General features: G+C 33.6%; 3 protein-coding genes across 9 annotated transcripts; 2 read left to right on the plus strand and 1 right to left on the minus strand.

Moving 5' to 3' along the window:
• The first annotated feature begins 3,634 nt into the window (after positions 1 to 3,634).
• LOC141699840 (secreted RxLR effector protein 161-like) lies at positions 3,635 to 4,024 on the plus strand. Its single transcript, XM_074503655.1, has one exon. It carries the CDS (start codon positions 3,635 to 3,637, stop codon positions 4,022 to 4,024), a length of 390 nt encoding a protein of 129 aa, XP_074359756.1.
• A 3,679-nt stretch (positions 4,025 to 7,703) lies between these two features.
• LOC141708343 (uncharacterized) lies at positions 7,704 to 12,397 on the plus strand. Of its 5 annotated transcripts, none has more exons than XM_074511920.1 (6): positions 7,704 to 7,861; positions 8,270 to 9,519; positions 10,951 to 11,103; positions 11,187 to 11,258; positions 11,557 to 11,844; positions 11,938 to 12,393. In XM_074511920.1, the coding sequence occupies exons 2-5, from the start codon at positions 8,272 to 8,274 to the stop codon at positions 11,662 to 11,664; spliced, it is 1,581 nt and encodes a 526-aa protein (XP_074368021.1). In that variant the 5' UTR covers positions 7,704 to 7,861; positions 8,270 to 8,271; the 3' UTR covers positions 11,665 to 11,844; positions 11,938 to 12,393. The 5 variants fall into 5 exon arrangements, with proteins under 5 accessions (XP_074368021.1, XP_074368020.1, XP_074368022.1 ...); XM_074511919.1 differs by having other exon boundaries at positions 11,557 to 11,838; positions 11,938 to 12,392; XM_074511923.1 differs by having other exon boundaries at positions 7,707 to 7,861; positions 8,514 to 9,519; positions 11,557 to 11,838; positions 11,938 to 12,391.
• An 891-nt stretch (positions 12,398 to 13,288) lies between these two features.
• LOC141708344 (ASI1-immunoprecipitated protein 2-like) lies at positions 13,289 to 21,746 on the minus strand. 3 transcript variants are annotated; one of them, XM_074511925.1, is made up of 12 exons: positions 21,588 to 21,746; positions 21,404 to 21,479; positions 21,172 to 21,213; positions 20,018 to 20,803; positions 19,580 to 19,828; positions 19,070 to 19,152; positions 18,452 to 18,942; positions 18,172 to 18,372; positions 16,986 to 17,721; positions 16,662 to 16,892; positions 16,411 to 16,535; positions 13,289 to 14,189 (listed from the first exon to the last, which is right to left on the minus strand). In XM_074511925.1, exons 2-12 carry the CDS (start codon positions 21,473 to 21,475, stop codon positions 13,471 to 13,473), a joined length of 3,735 nt encoding a protein of 1,244 aa, XP_074368026.1. In that variant the 5' UTR covers positions 21,476 to 21,479; positions 21,588 to 21,746; the 3' UTR covers positions 13,289 to 13,470. The 3 variants fall into 3 exon arrangements, with proteins under 3 accessions (XP_074368026.1, XP_074368027.1, XP_074368025.1); XM_074511926.1 differs by having other exon boundaries at positions 16,986 to 17,220; positions 17,299 to 17,721; positions 21,404 to 21,746; XM_074511924.1 differs by having other exon boundaries at positions 21,404 to 21,746.
• Positions 21,747 to 22,118: the final 372 nt, after the last annotated feature.

Consider the following 22,118-nt stretch of genomic DNA (forward strand, 5'->3'; position numbering starts at 1 on the left):
CTCTCTTATAATCCTTAAATTTAAATCCTTTTTATCCTGTTACCTTATACTCAATTCTTTCGGTATCTGGTGGATTTTCGGGAAAAAATCAAAGTGTTCGAATTTGGATTCTGACGATCTTTACATACACTTATATACCATATAGAGTACTAATAAGATCTCAGAATAACAATAGAAGAACCCCTACATAGTGTGGCATGTAAAGTTTTTTCATTCAGCATAATCAGCAAAAACACTATTCATAAGGGTTACAAAAAAGTTCAAAATTTTGGGTTATTACATGATGAGAGAAGAAAGAAGAAGAATGAAGACAGTTCATAACCACACCAACAAACCCTACAAATCCAAATTAACCAAGCTCAAACTTCAAAGCCAACAAACTCATACACTAAACCACCTCCTACCTCAAAGCCTAGATTCTTATACAAATAAACTGCTAACACCTTTATAAAAATTCCAATCATCTCAAGCCAAACATTTCTCAAGAAAATCACAAACCTGCCTTCTGTCAAGCCATCACTCGAAGTTCACTACAAGTTTGTTGGGAGGAATCCTAAGAAAGCTAAGCATACCGAGAAAGTGCAAGTTACTGAGAGGGCCATCAGGATTTGTTACAAGCAAAGTGATTTTCTACCTCTAAACTGGTGTAACTCAGATGAAGACTACTTTCAACAACTAGTTGAGGAAATAGTCAGAGTTTGGGTTGTAACACTAAGGGAAGTAAGAATCTACTATGAAGATGGGTCCTTCACATTTCTTGACAGCAACTTAATGTACACTTTTTCTCACACAGAAATTAAGAGAGTGATTAGCTTACTAAAGGACAAGGACACTGCAACCAGGGCATGGAGATCTGTTTTAGCTGAATGGTTGATAGCAAGGGAGGAAAGAAGAGCAAGGAACAAGGCTGAGTATGAGGAGAGGAAGAGGAAGTATGATGAGGAAATAGAAATGTTTATTCAAGGATCTGAAGATCTCAAGAAAAAAGGGATGAGCAGAGTTACCAAGGATGGAAGATTTCTAAATGTCAAGGCTGCCAAACTCTCAAGGTTTAGGATTGATTTGCTGAGTGGTTATTCAAAACATGACAAACTTAATCTTGTGGAAGCTCTAAGAGGGATACCTATAATAGAGGAATTGGAAATTCTTGTATACTTAAAAGGCCTCATTAGAGAAGAAATAGGAGATACAATATTTTTCTGATGTATGTAGCTGTTAAACTCAAAATCACCTAATGTATAAATGTTGTATTTGTGATTTGTATGTATAAATATATCTGTCCATTGTAGCTTGGGGTTAGTCTTGTTAACAGACATGAATTTGTGATAAGCAATCTTCTCACAAATTAGGGAGATTGTTGTGCAAGACATGCCTGTACTATAACAAGACTAAGACAAATTGACAACCCTAAGTAAGTTGTATTGTAATCTATGTTTGCATTGTGTATTGTAACACTTAAGTCTGTAAAAATGTAAATAAATTAGACTGGAGTATTTTTCTGTAAACAGTTCAAGCCTAAGAATAAACTCTGGAAGAAGATCATGAAGATCATGCCTCAGAGAAAGTGTGAAGAAGTTTGGAGTTGAATAAATGTGTTTTGAGAAAAATATTGTAAGTCAAGAAATCTACAAGTCACGGATTATGTGTTATAGAGAAGTCATTCAAGAACTCCAGAATGACTTATCGAGAAGTCAAGAAAAGCTACTATAGAACTCAGAGATATCGACAAGACAAATTGAAGACATGAAGAATGGAGATATCAATAAGTCACTTCTTCACTAGAGAACTCTGAAAAATTGACAAGTCAAAATATCACCAGAGATCTCTGAGATATCGATAAGTTAAATTATCACTAGAGATCTCTGAGATATCGATAAGTCAGGTTGTTACTCGAGAACTCAGAGACATCGATAACCCAAAGTGAAGATATGAAGATAAGCGATCTCGATAAGCCAAATTCTCTTATAGAGAACTCAGAGACTTCGATAAGTCAAACAACTATAGAGTTATTAGAGATCTCGATAAATTATTATATTTATCGAGTTCTCTACATGACTAACTGGAAATCTCGATGTAAAATTTCAAGTACAGAATGCAGATCAATTTAATATCCAAGACTATCAATCAACAAACAAATCAATCACTGATTTGAAACGTCTACGAAAGCAGCTTGAAGAGTACAAGATCAAAGGCCAAGATTAACTGGCAAAGTAAAGTCACAGGCGTGCAAGATTAGCAAAGATACACTAAGATAGAAATAGAAAGATTTGATTATCCAAAATTAGAGTTTAGTACATGTTAATGCATGCTGTGTCATAACCCGTATTTACTGTACTATAAAGTAAACACCAGATGCTTTGTTTTAAGTTGTAACAAATAGATCTTAAGTTTTCTTGTAAATCTCAAGAGAGAAGCTGAGTTCTTAACATACTAAGAACCCAGAAATTTGTAGCAAACACTAGCTTAATTTTAATATAAAATTAAGTGAGTTTTGAAAGATAATTATGTTCATATGCATGTTTTAATTATTTTGTTAAAATACATTATCTCTACAACATAGACTACTTTATTCACCATTACTAAAAGTTCAAAAAGACATTAAAATCTTGAAAACACATTCACCCCCCCCCCCCCCGGTGTTGTATTCACTACCCAACAGAATCCAGTCCCCGAAGATACGAGATTAAACAATCATGAAATTTTAATAAATTATGTACATGATATGACATTATAGGATCGAAGTAAATCCATAATCGATGATGTATTTTTATATTATATGGCATTGGATGTCGACATACATTATGATCCTGAACCACAAAGTGTAGATGAATATCGTCGAAGAAAAGACTGACTAAAATGGAAAGATACAATTCAAACAGATTTAAAATCATTGCGTAAAAGAGAAGTATTTGGACATGTTGTCCAAACACCAATCGGTGTGAACCCTGTTGGGAATAAATGGATATTCATAATAAAATGAAAATGAAAAGAATGAAATCATGAGATATAAATCCTGACTTGTAACACAAGGGTTTTCTTAAAGGCCTGACATTAATTATCAAGAGACATACTCGCCAGTGATAGATGGAATTACTTTTCATTTTATATTAGGTATGACATCTAAAGAAAATTTGGAAACACGTCTTATGGACGTCGTTATTGCATATATGGTTCGCTTGATAGTGAAATTTTTATGAAAATCCCAGAAGGGTTAAAAATGGACGGGTTCAAGAAACCTCATCATATATACTCCATTAAACTTCAACGATCATTGTATGGACTGAAACAATCTGATCGTATATGGTATAACAGACTTAGTTGTTATTTACAAAATAATGGGTATATTAGTAACCAAATTTCTCCATGTGTCTTTATCAAAAAATCACAATATGATTTTGTGATTATTATTGTATATGTGGATGATTTAAATCTTGTATGAACAACTACGGAGGTTAATGATGCTGTCATATGCCTAAAGATAAAGTTTGAAATGAAAAACCTTGGAAGGACAAAAGATTATCTTGGGATACAAGTCGAGTTCTTGTCAACGAGAATTTTCCTCCACCAATCCACATATACAAAAAAGGTCTTAAACAGATTTTATATGGATAAATCTCATCCATTGACTACTCCAATGGTAGTTAGATCTTTAGAACCTGATAAAGATCCATTTCAACCACGAGAAGATGGTGAAGAGGTTCTTGGTCTTAAAATCCCATATCTTGGAGCAATTGGGGCATATATGTATCTTGCAAATAATACAAGGTCAGATATTGCATTTGTTGTGAATTTATTGGCTAGATTTAGCTCTACTCCGATGGACAGACATTGGAATGAGATCAAGCATAAATTTCTTTATCTTCGTGGAACACCTGATTTTGGGTTATTCTTCCCGAAAAACTCAACATCTCAGTTGATCAGATATGCATGCGCTAAATATTTTCCAGATCCTCATTTTGGCAAATCACAAACTGGATACGTATTTACATATTGCGGTGTAGCCATTTCCTGGAAATCCATGTAGCAAACTACAGTGGCAATCTCAACAAATCACTCAGAACTCATTGCAATTCATGAAGCCTATAGAGAATGTGTTTGGTTGCGGTCTATCATCAAGAATATTTAAGAATCATGTGGATTGTTGGACATCACAAGAAGTCCTACTGTCATGTTTGAGGATAACACTGCATGCATTTATCAACTCAAGGAAGGATATATCAAAGAACACAGAATGAAACACATTTCATCAAAATTCTTTGTTAGTTATTGAATGCAACACAAAGGGGGGCATGTGTTTCTTGGATTTTTAGCCTTTTTAGAACTTATTTGAATTTTAGGTGAATAAAGCAATTTAGATTTGGCAGAGATATCGTGTTTACAGAAATAACCAACAAACACAGTATTTTCAAAACTCACTTAATTTGCATTAATTAAGTTGGTCTTGCTACAAATTCTGGGTTCTTAAGAAAATAAGAACACAGCTTCTATCTTGAGAGAATACAAGAAAATCTAGATATGTTTGTTACATGTGAACTAAGGACAGTGCATGCTTTATAGGATAACAACACGGATTTACAAGACTTGCACTAAAATTTACTAAGCTACTTTCTAAAGCAACATTTTTCTATTTCCATTTATAGCTTAGCAAATATGTGCAGAATCTTGTATGTCTGTGACCATCTTTTGTCCAGTTAATCTTGGCCCTTGATCTTGTATTCTTCCAGCTACTTTGTAGACTTTTCAATCTAGTGAATAGATCATTTATTGACTGATAATCTTGAATCTTAAACTTGTCGGCATTCTATATTTGAGAAGTATGTTGAGATCTCCAGTTTGTTCTATAGAGAAGTGATATCTGGATAAGTATAATGACTTATCGAGATCTCTTAGTTCTCTATAGGTATACTTGACTTGTCGAGGTCTCTAAATTCTTGCATGTGAAATGACTTGTCGATATGTCTGACATCTCTTCATGTAGAAAAGACTTGTCGATATCTCTCAGATCTCTATATACACATTTTGACTTGTCGATATCTCTGAGATCTCTATATGAGAAATTGACTTGTCGATATCTCTAATTCTTCACATCTTCATTTTAACTTGTTGGTATCTCTAAGTTCTCTACATGCTGAAATGACTTGTCGATATCTCCAGTTCTCTACATCTTCATTTGACTTGTCGCTATCTCTGAGACTTCTCTATAAGCCATTTTGGTCTTCTCGATAAGTCATTCTGGACTTCTCGAATGACTTCTCAATATAACTTGAGACGTGACTTGTCGATATCTTGACTTAGAACATTTTTCATATAACAGTTTTATTTAACTCCAAGATTATACACTTTTCTCCGAGCCATGATCATGGCTTGATCTTCTTCCAAAGTTTATTCCTTAACTTGAATTTGTTCACAGAAAAATCCTTCAGTCTAATCTTCTAACCTTTTTACAGACTCAAGAAATACAATATACAAAATTGATTATCAAACAACTAAATTTTAGGCTTGTCAATGTGACTTAGTCTTGTTATTATACATGCATGTTTTGCACAATATTCTTCTACACTCATGAGCTTCAAAAGAATGGTGAAATTGATGTACAACAAATTCGGTCATGTGACAACCTTGCTGATTTATTCACGAAATCATTACCGAATTCAACATTTGGGAAGTTGCGACATAACATTAGAATGCGTCGACTCAAGAATTTGTTACAACAAAATTCAGAGAATGATTAGTTTTTCCGAGGGGAGATTGTACTCTTTTTCCTTCGTCAAAATTTTTATCCCAGTTGGTTTTTCTTTAAAAAAGTTTTAACGATGCAGTCTTTGATCCATGTTAAATGACAATCAAAGGAGAGTGTTATAATTGATTGTAATTTTTAAGTAAATGGTAAAATAGTAAAGTAAGTCTTCGGAGTAGAATGTTTGATAATGCATTGAATGCTCGTATTTTTCACCTTGACTATAAATAGATGGCCTTGCTGAATGTAAAAATTACATCAATTTTTTTTAATATATGCTCTCTACCTCCCTCCGATTTATCATTCTTTACCCCTATAATATTATTAAAGCCAGTATATTACAACAATTAACATGTTAATTGAAAATATTTTTACAATTATACTACTTTTGACAAAAAATTATATATGCAAATAAATTGAGTAGATAAGCGATTAGGCAGTAGATAGTTTAACCGATAAAGGTTTAAGGGCAAAGAGATAGTCTGAGACGGAGTGATAAAAATTCATAATTTCTGAATGCAGGTCAAGATTACAAAATGCAGTTCAAGTATATTACCCAAATGACCCTCCTAATTTCTGTGTAAACACTTGGACACTTAATCATCTTCTAGGTTTTTGTTAATCATCTTCTAGTTTTTTTGTGCATACCGATGACTTGAAATGTATACATGTATATATTATAATATTTTAACCGTTAATTCATTTAACTTGTATTTACAGTACAACTAATAATAGATTGAACTTATATTTTATACATAATACATTTAACCTGATATAATTTTCATTTTGACTTATATTTACAATACACCTATTAAACTTATATTTTACACATAATACATTTAATCTGATATAATTTTAATATTAACTTATATTTACAATGCACTTAATAATAAAATTAACTTATATCTTACACATTATACAATTAATCTCATATAATTTTAATATTCGATCTCACCTATAAATATGTGACTAACTCTTATTTTTTTATTTATATCTTTCTTTAAAATATCTTAATATAATCTGCTCATTTTTAATACATCATCTGAACCGGGAGTAAGAAGAGAGCTTCATCAGAATTTCATCATCATCTTCAATCCATCATTTAACCGCGAGTAAGAAGAGAGCTTCATCATCCTTAACTAAGGTGACTTAAAGATTTTGTCCATTTTTTTCGAAGTCTTGTCCATTTTTTTAATACACAAAAACTTCATATTTTTTTGCTCTTTTGATGATATTGTTGTTTTTTTTATTAAGAAATCTATATAATATGTGTTAAATTAATAAATAATTTTATCTTTATGTCCATTTTTTAATCATTAATTGTAAATATGTGTTTTAGTTAATTTTTACCTAACTTGTGCTCTTTTGATGGTAATATCTTGTTCTTGAAAAATTTGTATAGTATTGCTAAAATTAATAAATAACTTTATATTTATATCTTTTACTAGTCACTGATTATAAATATATATTGTTGTTAAATTTTTAGCTAATTTATACACTTTTGATGGTACTTTTTTTTCTTGGAAAATTTGTATAATATGTGCTAAATTTATATAATTAATTAATTAGTATCTCAATTTAAAATATATTTTAATTTTTTTAAAATAAGTATACTTTGAGAACAATTTCTATAAAAAAAATCATATTTTATAATTGATATTATATAAGAAAAATGAAAATAATTGATATTAAATATAAAAAAAATTAATGATATTCAATAAATATTTTAAATTTGATGTGTTATATTTTCAATAAAAATAGACATGATGAATTATTTTATAAAAATTTAAATATTTATAAAATATAATATCGCATATTATTTTATATGAATATTAGCAATCAGCAACATTAGGGAAAAATACACCTCGGGTTGAATCATTTATTAGGGATTAATGTAATGTAATCAAACAGCAAAAGTGAACTGCATTTATTTATCTGTTCTCCGAAATTGATTTGTTTGGACAGAGTACTTAATTGAATGTAAGCCTAATTTGTAAAATGTAAAATAAAAGTAGATAAATTATTGTGTGCAAAAAGGACGGAGAAAAAGAAAACAGAGTAATCCGAACTATTCTTCTTCCTCGGCTAAATCAATCTGTAATTGAGGGGGACACAAATGTTGAGGTAAATAATATTGTGTGTGTTTATGTATATATTTATCTCTACTCTTCTTTGTTGTAAATGGTTCAATTTCCCCCTGCTATATATATGTATGTATGTTTTGGATAGTTCAACTTCCTGCTTGCCGTAGTATTTGTTAATTAGAAAGCAGCATCACTTGCCTATACTAAGAAATAGAAAGTGGGGGTGCATTTTCATTATTTATTATAACAATTATTTTACATTTTGGGGGAAGCTATAGATGTAACTTTTTTATGCATTTTTAACCCTGAATTACATTGTCCTGGTCCTTGATTGTTTCTTATGTTACGTTTCGGACTTCGAATACACACAACTGGTTGTTTTTTATTTTTCATTCATTTTCTAGCTACTTGGGGTTGTAATGTTTTTCGATTTCTTTATGGTGCACAGCAATGCCAGGGTTCTTGAATCTACTTGAAATGAATCTGAGGTTGTCTTTAGGCTTCCGTTCTTTTTTATTTCCTTGTCGTGTTTCGGTTGTACCCTACTTTGGCCACCTGACATTTATGAAAACAAACATCCCTTGTCCTTCCATGACCCCTAAAGTATCTGAAGCTTTTGATATGGACATGGTTGACAGCTGCTATAGTGCTCTTGACAAGTCTACTTATGAGTACCTGAATAATTGTGACAGGGATACGGTGGAAATTTCATTTGAACTGTACAATGATGACATCTGTACCTTCTGTAGAGAAGGGGATGTAGATGATGCTATGAATGTTCTTTCTGAGATGGAAGCTCTTGGCTTTCGTCCAAACTACATTACTTATTCTTGCTTAGTAGCAGCTCTTGCAAGTCATGGCAGAACCTGCGAAGCTGAGGCAATCTTCCAAGAAATGTTACAAAATGGGTTCAAGCCCAGACTTAAATTGTGTAATTTGTTACTCAGAAGTTTTTTACGAAAAGGTCTCTTAGGACTGGCATATCGGCTGCTATTGGCAATGGATGATTTCAATTTGAAGAAAAATCGTGAAACATACGAGATCCTTCTTGATTATTATGTTTCTGCTGGGCGGTTGGAAGATACCTGGTCAGTCATTGCTATGATGAAGCGTGAGGGTTTCCAACTCGATTCATTTGTTTGTAGCAAGGTTATTGGCCTTTACAGGGACAACGGGATGTGGAAAAAAGCTTTGGGCACTGTGAGAGAGATCAGGGAAATGGGGCTGTTACCAGATAAGAGGATATACAATAGTATTATTGATACATTAGGGAAATGTGGTGAGCTAGGAGAAGCGTTAGAAGTGTTTGGTAAAATGAAACAGGAAGGAATAAGTCCAGACATCACGACATGGAATTCTTTGATCCAGTGGCATTGCAAGCACGGAGAACTTTCAATTGCTCTCGAGTTGTTAGCTAAAATGCAGCAACAAGGGCTATATCCTGATGTAAAGATCTTTGTCACAATAATAAGCCGTTTGGGGGAGCAGGGTAAGTGGGATGTGATAAAGAAAAACTTTGAGAATCTGAAATGTTGGGGACATCAAAGAAGTGGAGCTATATATGCAGTTCTGGTTGATATTTATGGGCAGTATGGGAGATTTCAGGATGCAGAAGAGAGTATAAATGCTTTAAAGTCTGAAGGTGTTCAACTTTCCGCTAACCTGTTTTGTGTTCTAGCAAATGCCTATGCACAACAGGTAAAATATACTTAAACTTCCCTAATGACTGCCGAGTTTCCTTATATTTTAAAATTTTTGTATATAATAATCATTTTCCCTTTCTCTAGAACCCCCCCCCCCCTATGTGTGTGTGTAAAATCATGATGATGCTTCAATTTTGATTTTAATAATAGATTACCAGTTGAGCACTTAGAACTCTCTAGTCTAGGATTTCTTCCAACAGAGATAAGTTTTGAGCGACTCATGAGTACTGTGGGTTTTGGCTAGATATAATCTGGCTGTTTATAATTGAGCCAGCTTGAGCACAATTTTGTGGCTCATTTTATAACCGTGCTGAGCTTGATCTCCTCAAACCTTTAGCCTGAAAGCTCGTGAGCCGTGACAAGTTCATGAGTTGGCTTGATTATTAGGCTCTTTATTAAATACTTCCTATGTCTCAATATAGTAGCATTTTTAGAGTTTTGCACACAGAGACCGATGTCTCGTCAATATTTGGATTGTTCGTCTACAAAACTACCCATATTAAAATCTATTTTTTTCTTATAATGATGCACACCAACCAAGAGAATGGGTACTTTTGTAAGGGTAGAGTTGGAAGTGAGCATTTATTATCTCCTATAAACAAGAAAAAGTCATTTATTTTTAAACAAAAGTAACTCTATAAAAAAATTGAAACAGTGCATAAGCATTTAATTTAAGTATTTTGTACACCTAAATACATGTGAGGAATTCTATATATTGTAACTGGTTTATGTATTGACATTAAAACTTACATTTTTTATTCCTATTCAGTGAAGTCATGAACATAGTGAATAAGCTGCTCACCAAAACTTGTTTATTAGCTTGCAAACAATGTAAAACAAGATGCTCATGAATATAATACTCCATAACGTTCATGAATAACAGAAATGAGCCGATGCGCTAGCTTGCAAACAGATCTCGTTAACAAAATAAACGAGTGACCGAAAAATATCTCGATTCCGTAACAAGTCCGGCCTGAACAAAATTCTAAGCTCAAATTGGGCTCAGACCCAGCAGTTTTCTGATTGAGACAAGCTTGAGCGTAGTAAAGCTCGGGTCAATTGCGGCCATAGATACTAGACTTGCAAGTAAGAAGTGTTTATTGAGTTTTAAATGTAGGAACATACATATTACTGGGCTGAATAGGTCACACGTCTTAATTCAATACTATTTGTTCAGAAATTATATTCCTCAAATTCCAATTATTAACCAAAACGAACTACTTCTCTAGCTATTAATAGGAAAGATGTGTTTTTTGCTGATGAAGTCAAAATTCCCAAATTGGTTAATTGGTTGCACTTAAAACAATGCTATAAAATAATTTAGCTTGTAATGTGATGCATCCTATTATGTGAACAGAGGTCTTGTGGTTCCTTTTCACGCTGAGTACCAGAGGTCTTGTGGTTCATCTTGTTCTTTCTTTCACAGGGATTATGTGAACAGACAGTTAAGGTTTTAAAACTCATGGAAGCAGAAGGAATTGAACCAAATCTCATCATGCTTAACGTCTTGATCAATGCGTTTGCTATTGCTCAAAGGCATTTGGAGGCGTTGTCAGTTTATCAACATATAAAAGAAAGTGTAGGAAATTTTCATTTATGTGTTTGGTGTGTGTGTGTGTGTGTGTTAAATTTCATCCTACTAACTTTTAACTGCTTTTAAAGGGTGTTAGTCCAGATGTGGTCACCTTCACTACACTTATGAAGGCATTTATAAGATCAAAAAAGTTTGATAAGGTATGCTATATCTTGGATTGTAGCTGATACTAAGTTTGCAAAAATTTCGAGTCTGATACTCTGAGTGACATGTATGGTAGACTGCAGTTTTCACCCTTTTGAACCCTGTTAATTCATAAAATCAATGTATGAATAAATAAAATATACATAATTTTGTGCATTTGAAAGAGACTGATTATAGAACACCAAACTGAAATAATAATCTCCCAGAGACATGCCACATAGATATTGTAAGTTTGCATATTCTTTTCTTTGGTGGTCTATGCAAAAAGTTTTTGAATCTCTATTTATCTGTCAGGTACCCTTAATATATAAAGAAATGGAATCGGCCGGATGCACACCAGATAGGAAGGCTAGAGAGTTGCTGCAAACTGCATTAATGGTTATTGAAAAGCCTCAGATCTAGGTTTTTGCTTCCTCGTAGCAAATTGGAGTACAATATCATTATGAATCGAGCTGCTATGCCACTTCTTGTCCTCTAAGGCTTTGCCGCTTTGGGTTGCTCATTTCTGAAACTTGGTTGAGATTTAAGTGTTACATTCAGGGCAACAAGTGTCTCATCCGTGTCTTGATGAAAATGGTAAAAGTAAGTTTATTTTATCCTATTATAATCTAGCATCCAACTGTCTGCCCCTAATATCTGCTTCATGCTTTTGTTCCTCTTCTGGTGCTATTGAAGGTTTCAGCTGCCCGAAATCTTCTGGCTGGGACCACCTAGTTTGCAGCTGGAGTTTGGTTGAACCACATGGCTGCCAAGTTCGTTAAGCTTCTTGGACATCATGGTCAAGAGTGACTAGTTCATTTATGAGCAAGAGGGAGGGAGCTCTCGAAAAATCAAGTGCTCGTATTTTTCCGTAGATGGGGATACACTTGATGTTGCAGCACGCCAATATCAAGTCTAATTTTAAGAAAGATTATTCAATTTATCTTGATCCTTATGTTTGACATTATTTACCATTGATGTGTATATCATTGGTATGAAAGAGATTGCCTGCCCCTTGGATAGTAATTATGGAATATGGGATGGCATTTCGTGCTCTACATAAGTTTTAATATTATAAGTGAATGCATTATGTATCAATCAGACTCTAGGTGGCTGATTTTAACGGATGTGCATAAATTTGAATTTCTACTATGTGCATCGGAAATTAATATTACACGTAACCACTAACCATTCAAAGGCTAAGAATATCAGCAAAAATGCCATGCTTGCGTGTTTGCTAAGTACAGAGTCCGTGATGTATGCAACAAGAACAATATATTATTAACAGGTGAGACTAGTATTAATTTGATTAAAATGCCTGAGTTACAACTACATGAATAAATACATTACCTTGCTCATATTTGTCATTTTATGGCTAATCCAGTCCGAGGTATCTAATTTTAGATAGGGCTGTCAAAAAAATTTGAAAAATTTGCATTCGTATCCGACAAAAAACGTATATTATCCGTATTCGAAATAAAATGAATATTATATGTATCTGAATCCGGGATATTCGAATCCGAAATCAAATACATACATGATATTTAAATTATATAAACATATAATTATATATAATTTAAAATTTATTCTATTATTAGTTTATAGTGTGTGTCAATATGTATTAAGTAATACATTTATACAAATTTTACATGGTTGTACACATACTTTATACATATATAAATATATTGAGTTTAATCGTAAAAAATGTTCTAAAATTATCGTCAATACGGTAGGATTATCAAAAAAATTCAAAAAATCCGATATTCGTCCGAAATATCCACATTCGTATCTGAGAAAAAACGGATAATATTCGTATCAGAAATAAAGCGGATATTATCCGTATTCGAATCCAATGATTGCGGATGCTGTTTTTCACTGTACTGGATTCTGCAAACCCTGTAACTTGACCTCAAAAGGCCTTTGTGGCTTTGTCGAAAATCTATCAAGCCAATAAGAACTACATCAAATTAAGTTCTCTTTTTATACACAGATAGCTGCTTTTATCTACTATCATATTAATGACATAGGTAACACAAAAAATTAAAAATTTAAAAGAAATACAGTAAAACTCTAGATTAGAAGATCACATGCGGTCTACTAACAAAAGGGGATTTGGTCATTATACACGAACATTCTCTACACCTACCACAACCATCTGGTTGTTATATACAAAGAGAAACATATATTGTGTCCAAGAGAAACATATATTGTGTCCACCTCAATAACAAATTAACATGTCGCTCTACAGATGGGTGCTGCTCCATCCACTAAAGAGGTTGTGCAGTGATCCTCGTCTGTAAAGGGAAATGAAAGGGAAAGGGACAGCGCAGCAGGTACATCCTCCTCTGCTTCTGTAGCTTCCCTAACAACAGTCTGATCTTGCCTACTTTCTTTCGTGGGTATCACTTCTGTACCCAAAGCGAGCTCGAGATTAGGGACCCTTTCTTGATGGAGCTCCTCCCCATTAGACAAAATTGATGTGTCACCTACATTGACATTCTTCCCAGCAAGTGGGTCGACAGGAAACAAACTTTTAGCAATTCCAACTGTCTTGCCTCCGGGTGTTGATCTGACTTCTGGACACGACTGTGACAGACATTTCGGAATGCTAGACAACAAATTGCCTTCCAATTTGTATTCTGGCTGCTCTACAGTTAAATTTGAGCATGTAAACTTTTGGGAAGCAGGCAATGAATCAGTTCCACAATTTGTCCCAGCTGTTAACAGACAAGGCAAATTTGCTAGAGCATCAGACACCACATCCATGTGGGACACAAGTTCTTCTTTGTCTATAGGTACAATTGAAAGTATACTCTCAGGCGAAGACATGATAGCTTTAGGTATATCTTGAGGATTAGAAACCTTAAACCAAGGGCCATTTCTTTGTTGCTGACAATCAACCCTCTTCTCTTTGAAGACGCCCCAGAGAAAGAACATCATATTCCAACCTGTCACAAGAGAATTTATAACATTCATGTGAAGCATAGATCCAAACTTAATTTTACTGGTACTTAAAATTTATAATTATATTATACTGACAAGTAGAGATGTAAAGAAAACAGATGCAGCAGGCTTTGCAATGATTCCACGTCATAGCTAAAACAGAAGGCTATTTATTATATTCAAAACACTGTCCATACTAGAAGGGTTTGATGGGTTCAGCATCAAAACTGACCTTTGCTTTTTAAATGGTATTACAATCCCCAACAGAAGACTTTCATTCTGTCTCTTCCAGGCAAAATGTTTTTGCCATGAAATGATACCATTTTGTTGAAAAACACATGAGTAAACCTTTGACAATGTATAGTATAATGTAAAGAGTCATGTTACGTGCTACTTATACTACAGCCATACATATGAGTGGAGATTAGAACGACTCCTTACATTTGACTATACATTATTGACAATTTACTCATGTGACTATTTCACAAAATGGTACCATTTCATAACAAAAGCATTTTGCCTGGAAGAGACAGAATGAATGTCTTCTGTTGGAATAACCATTGAAATTACTTGCAATCAAATGGCCAAACCATCTATTAGCTTGCTAATTTCCTATCTCTATGTGAGACAAAAGAGTGTGTTTTTAACGGGTTCGTAGTCGAGCGGCTATCTAGCATCCATAAAACATGTCTTGAAGCTACTATGCAGCTAAATTTCCAGCAATATGGAAATGAAATATTCTGAAATACTATTTCCACTTTGATTAGATAAATTACTGCAAAGATACATTGTCTACATACATAGTGACATGTTATTTATGAGTGTATAATATTCAATTCAAATTCAGGTACCTAGACAAGTGCAAGGACATCATACTACAGACTCTACACTAATAGTGGAAACACCCTTTCAACCATATGGATGGTTTTCAGTTTGCGGTTACAATATAGTTTACAACAAATATGAGGTAAGTTTTTATTTGTCAGAATTTAATAGCAAGTATAATAATATAAAGTAAGTTTTATTCAATAATATATTATTACATTATTTATGCTCATAGAATCGTAATGGATGGTTGGTACTATTGGTTAAATTTATGTGATGTACAAAGTCGCAACTCGCAAGCTAAAGACGATCAATCAATATACGACTATACGTTTACTTGCATAAACTATGATCTTTTTCCTTCTCTATGTCTATCACTACTATCAGAAAATATATATAAAAAAATGTTTTTAAATTTTAGCAATACAATATAACAAAGTATATCTTTTATTTGGAATATTAAAAATTTTACTAGGTACAATCCTTTTTATATTAAAATTAATTATGGGACACTCAATATTTATAATCCACTACTTACTCCTTAGTTGATGATAATATAGTAATTAATTTTAAGACATTATATTTATTATATCCTACCTATAAATAGCGCCCGGGAGTTAATGTGGTAGTTCGTCAGCAAGTCCCATAAAATCCCACAAAATTAAAAAAAAATCATATTAAAAACAAATAACTAAAAACTAGTAAAGAAAGCAGAAGAAGAATAAATACACATACAATGTTTTTTCATTTACTACAAGATAAAATAAAATTAGAACTATATAACATTAAAATATAATACTGAATATTTTTTATTTTAATACAGAAGCAAGCATTTAATTTCAAAAATGCAAATAACCAATTAATATTAGAATATTATATATTTAAGCATGCAGTTAGACATGATATGAAACTAAAATATATTGTTGGAAGAGTAAATATAAATACAAATCATGAAAAAAAATACAAAACAATAAAAGAATTAAAGAAACTCGTGAATCGCACAAGAGTATATTATAATATACATATAGATACAATTTGCGTCTACAATGGGACTAAAAATAAGAGTATCATATAATTATTTACTGGCAATGATCCTTTATAAAATTATGAAACTACACATCATAGCTATACTGAGATTCAAAGGCTCTAGTGCTCCACCACTTATTATATTAACATTTGCAAAATTTTCATTCAACACTTAATAACTATTTGAGTATATTTAAAACATTTCCTACTTTATTTATTGTTTAATATTATTGTATTTTTTATATATGTATTCATTATTTAATTTTAAAAAATACAATTAACCTTTACATTTTTTATAATATAAGTAGTACTAATTAAATCAAAAGAACTTTTAAACAGCAAGAAGAAGGATACTGAAAAGTAATATGTTCTTACACTGGGATTTCTCCGGAAGCTGATTGGACGGGAATACCAGAATCTCAGCACCGTCTATATTTCCTTTGAGAGCTAGGTCATCTTTCATCAGCCTCTCTACCATATTCTTGTAGCATTTTACATAGCTGTGCATAAGGAGCATTACGATAAACACCAACACACTTTAATGAGGAAACAATTTACAGAGTTTGTAAGCATACTTGATGAAAAACTAAAGATGAAGGGGAGAATTAAATAGATACAAATGTCACCTCTCATAATCTCGAGCAAAGATATAGAGTCCAATGTGAGTCTCTCTAACTCCGGTTTCCACAAATTGTATTGGCCAAGTACTTAATCGGGGAACTTCATTTAAAACAACTTTGTGAGGAAAATTGTTCATTGTTTGAATAACTCTAGGCGATGCACAAGTTGATAAATGAGCTTGAAATCCATCATAAATGTCTGGCAACTTTCCGCTTTTATGCACCTCAAAACAACCTCTGCATGTACAATTTAAACAGAAGAGTAAGTACATCACTAAACAAACACATGTCGAACCAACAATCTTCCATACCAGAGGGGAAAGAACATACTGCCATATATATTCGTAATCCGGGAAAGCTGTATTTGTCGAGTGAGAATAAGTTTCTTTGAAAGCCTGGTTGGGCAAGTCCATTAGGTTAGAACTCCGATCGTTGGGAAGTTTGGGCAAACTATCAACTATCCTAGAATTGACTGCTTCTACAGATGTAGCAGTTGGCTTCTTAGAGTTGGCATTTAAATTCCACACAGTTGCAAGTCCCTCTTTTAATACCTTGTCATCAGAAACTAACTTTCCTTGGTTACTTGAGCTTGATAATTGATTGCGTGAAGATAATTCATTGCGTGAAGATAATTCACACTTACTGTTTGAGGTAGATAAATTTAGAACTTTATCATTACTGTAACTTCCAGTCTTCTTAGATTGAGCAGCCTCAACTTCAGCTTTCAGTTTGTTACACTTATCCTTCACCTCATTTGAATTTCTTGCAGCAAGCGCATCAGGAGCAAGTAATTTCAGGTCTCCACATTTTTGACAGGAGTCACTTTTTGTTTCAGCTGTACTACACTGCCTGGGGCAACTAATAGAACTTCCTTTGACTTTCTCAGCTAAATTTGTCGATCCTTGGGCACAAAGTTTTCCATCTTTATTATCAACTTTACTGATCGGCTTATAAGTGGTACAGGAACTTGATAATAACCTATCCTTCATCTTAGCCTGTACAGACTTTTGTTCAGCATAATTGCCAATTGTGCTGGAAAAGCATTGCAATTGTTTTTTGCAATCACCTAAAACCGATAAACAACAATTATTAAATGGACAAGGCAACATACAGCCAACAGAATTTGTAATGGATCATGAACACACATACTGCCATGTGTGTGCGTGTTTGTGCATACACATGCGGAGCAGGAGTAAGGCAATGTTTCATACCACAAAGAACCGGCTCTTCCATAGCCCAAATAGCATGGTTGACTGGGGTTGGTGGTTCTTATTTACTATCAGTTAGCAAAGTCATTAACTCACGCTTATTGGTTTTACAAAAGGAAATAAGTTACTGCCAGATACTGGAGTTTGATCAACTCTTTGCAAAAATGTAGTGGAAGAGGCTATCGTTGAACTAGCTACGGAATGCTCAAATTCAAAAGAGCTTTTCCTTTTGGCAAAATTCTGTTCTTTTGCATGTTTAAATCCTGCTAAACCCTGAGATTGAGAAAATTTTGGAGATAACATTTTACCTTTAGATTCATCATATCTCAAACGATTTGAATCAAACGAATTAGATGACAAAGATTTTCCCATCACTCTGCTTGACCCTTCCTTTCCACGAGGCAAAGCAGAATTTTGCATTGATTTCTGCTTTCTGAAAACTTTATCCACAAGATTCGGTTTTGGCTCTGTATGTGCAGTACTGAATGAGCTGGACATTGAAAGGGTACCTACAAGATGACTGGATTTATTAATAACACCAAGAAAATCAGATGAGACATAAAAGTATACAAATTAAAAAAGCATCACCTCTAGGTTTCAGTGGTCGGGCACCTAATGTAGGAGCTCCAGTTCCTTTAGTATCAGCAAATGAGTAACCAACAGAATAAGGCTTACGCACAGGCTTAGAGTCACCCCTATCAATGTTTCCGAATGAACTACTACGACGATGTAGGCCAACTCTATCCAGACTATAATTCTTTGGTGATCTGACTGTTGGTTCAAGAGCCTGTTCTATTCCCGATGAAGAAACTTTAGCGTTGTATTCACTTCTTTTACGAGGCACTTTTACACATGAACTGACTTTATTTGTTTTATTAGTCTCCGAGTATGTATCTCTCCCACCTGACTTGTCACGGCGATGAGAAATTTTAGCATTCACACGGACAGAAAATCGATGGGTTACACCACCCACTTCATCACAGTTATCATTCTCCTGACTTTTCCTTTCCTCAATCTTGCATTCCTGACACATCCAGCCACCTTCTGGAATTTTATCAAGCATTTTCGACATGCAATATCTAAAGACAATTTCAGTTTTACTTTAATGTAAGTTAACTGAACAAAGCTATTTAGCAGAAAAAAAACTGAATAAAGCCAAATAAACTTTAGGAAAGTAAATAAATTAAGGGCATGGGTATTGCTTACGTGTGCTCGGCTCCGTCACTACACCGACAACATACAACAAGTAGATACTCCCGCCCTATGTCTCCACATGTATCACATACTTGCTGCCAATAATAAAGGTTATTAGCATCAACCAATTATTATATAATAACCTTCGAATAAGAGAGAAAAAGTACGTACCAAGTAGGGGTACAAAAAAATGCAAAACACGCACGTACACCTATTCACAAAAGTAGAAAGAAACTAAAATAACAGAAGTCAAACTGAGACTTTCAAAAAGTTCAGATAGAATAAATCAATCAAATTTTAATTAATATAGATCCGCAAGAACACATCAACTTCAAGAACAGATTAACTTTTCAAATAAGCAGAATAAGAATTCTCCGCTTAAAGCAATTAATTGTTCATACAATCCAGTAATAGAGCACAAACTGAATTAACATACATACTGCAAATAAACTAATATAAAAAAGAGAGGAATGTATTCAATTATGGGTAGTTAATAGACAATCAGAGGGACTCCATACTTACATCATGTTCAAAAATATCTGGCTCATGCTCTGTGGAATTTAAGGCTTCAGTTGGGAGGGATTGCCTAGAAATTTCCTTGGAAACTGGTAAAACAAGCAACTCTTTGACCTTCTCAACTTCAGGAGTGCGCTGTAAAGAGCTCAAAGCTTCAGTTTCAAGACCAGCAGCAATAGCAACATCATCGGCTTCAAGCTTTACACATTTTTCCATTTCAGGCTTAGTGTAAAAACCAACACTTATTTTCATATCCTGAGTATAACCATAAATACAGTAATTAGATTCCTTTCCACAAAGAGTATAAGATACCATTTTGTTGGTGACAAATGGATTTAAATGCTCTCTAGGGCAGTCAGGCATTTCTCCACCAAGTTGGCAGCGAAAATATAGTTCATTAGACTTTCCCTTGAGAATATTGGGATATATACTTTGTATACTTACTGAATCAGCAGCAGCATCTATGTCTTCCAGCAGCGTATTCCCCAACAGTCTTAAATCATGGAGGTGATCTGGATAACTTACAGGAGGGCGCACTTCCTGAGTAGCTATATCATTACTTTCACTTTTGGTAAAAAATTTGCTTCCCTCTACATTAAGATTCTGTAGGCATTGAGCATCTTCAGATGAAACTGCTTTAACATAGTCTTTGGACACTAAACTATTGGTAGAAGCGTCATATGTTGATAGCCTTTTGTTTTCAACAGTCCTGCTATCAGCACTAGACACTGTTGTCACTCCAGCTCCACTGATGCATGAAATATTATCATCGTGTCCCTCAAAATCTCCAAAGTCCTTTAAATTGTTTTCAAGACTATCTGATTCCAATTTATGTAGTTTTGATTTTTCCTGATTCTCTGTAGTAGACACTCCGGATGACAATTTTGAGGACAGCTCAACATTCCGTAGGGTAAACTTACTCTCGGCATTTTCAGTAAAGGAATCATGACTGGAATTCAAAGTGAGTACAATGCTTGCTTCACTAGCACTATGCTGTCCAGCTGTTTCACATTTTCTGCTCTTAAGATTTGGAGCCAAGTTCACTGAAGAACTATAGACATTATCTCTATAGGTTTCACCAGAGAAATCTCCACTATTTGACCTATTAATTGCTTGGTTACTGTGAAAGCAAGATGAGCAAGGAGCAGAGCACATGTTGCAAGTTCCCGTGTCGACTCTTGCTTCAGACTTTTGACTCCTACCAACACCTTTATTGACCTGAGATGATGCCTACATGAAATAACAGAGGAAAAAATGTCATAGAGCCACTTAAGTAGAGCACCCACAGGACCAAAGATTTTCACAACCCATAAAATATTTTTTAGTATAAATCATAGTCAGTCCCTAAGTCATATAAAACCATAATATTTTAAAGTATAAACCAACGCAACTTTTTTTTTTCTGTCAGAAAACCAACACAACTTTCATTCCTACAAATATAGGCGCAAATCAAACGTAACAACCTTAATCAGCACGGTGCATGCACCAAGTAAATAAAGTCCAGATTTTTTTATTACCAATCAAAATTATAAAAAAAAACTTAAAATGATCATGTAAAGAAGAAAATAAGAAGCACGATAAATTATGAAATATCTCACCATCTTAACCTCATTGTCGATTTCATCAACCGGAACTGGCCCCTGCATTAGGTAGTTCAAAATCGATTATTTAGTGCACATTTCAGAAAAATGTGTGCATTGGTAAAAATAAAATGTCTTGAAAAATAAACAAATGAATACAATTTATAAATGACGCATAATTAAAAAAATGAGTGGAATATAAAATTAGCAAAGGGGGTAAAGAATGAAAGGGGTATAAAAGAGGACATGCCTCAGCGTATTTAATCTCCAGAGTGGCATTGTAAACTTCCTCCAGGCTTCGTTTCTTCTTCATCTTTCCCATTAACCTCACAATCACAAACATCAAACATTTCGATCATCACTCAAATATTAAATACGAATAATCACAAATGAAAATTACAGATTACAGCGCATGTGTGTATATATTTAAATACCTGGAATGAAGGATAATTAGAGTGCGGAGACACAAAATAAATACAAATTGGAACGATCGGAGAAAGTTTTGAATCAGAATCAAGTGTACGAGAGGGAGAGAGAGAGAGACTGTTAAGACTACACTACTGTGCTTTTCACCGTCTTCTCACCATTTTCTCCTAAAATTTATGATTATTATTTTATTCATGGAGGACAAATTTAGCCTGTTTTTATACAAAATTGATAAAAATAACCAATTTCTGAAAAGTTGGTCAACTTTAGCCGATGGGATACCTAACTGTCAGTGGAGTATCCACTTTATACAAAATATCCAACTTTAGCCGATGGGATATCTAAGTGTCAGTGGAGTATCCATATGAAATACCCCACTACCAGTGGAGTATTTTATACAAATAGGGATACCCGGAGTATTCAATCGACCAAAATTGGCCACTTTTTTCAGAAAGGCTAATTTTGTTAATTTTTTTCAAAAATCGGTTATTTTTGTCATTTTTTCTTTTTTTTCCCATTTCCTAAGTTCCATCATATTT

The sequence above is a fragment of the Apium graveolens genome, chromosome 2 (genome assembly GCF_009905375.1).
Source record: "Apium graveolens cultivar Ventura chromosome 2, ASM990537v1, whole genome shotgun sequence".
Taxonomy (NCBI): domain Eukaryota; kingdom Viridiplantae; phylum Streptophyta; class Magnoliopsida; order Apiales; family Apiaceae; genus Apium; species Apium graveolens.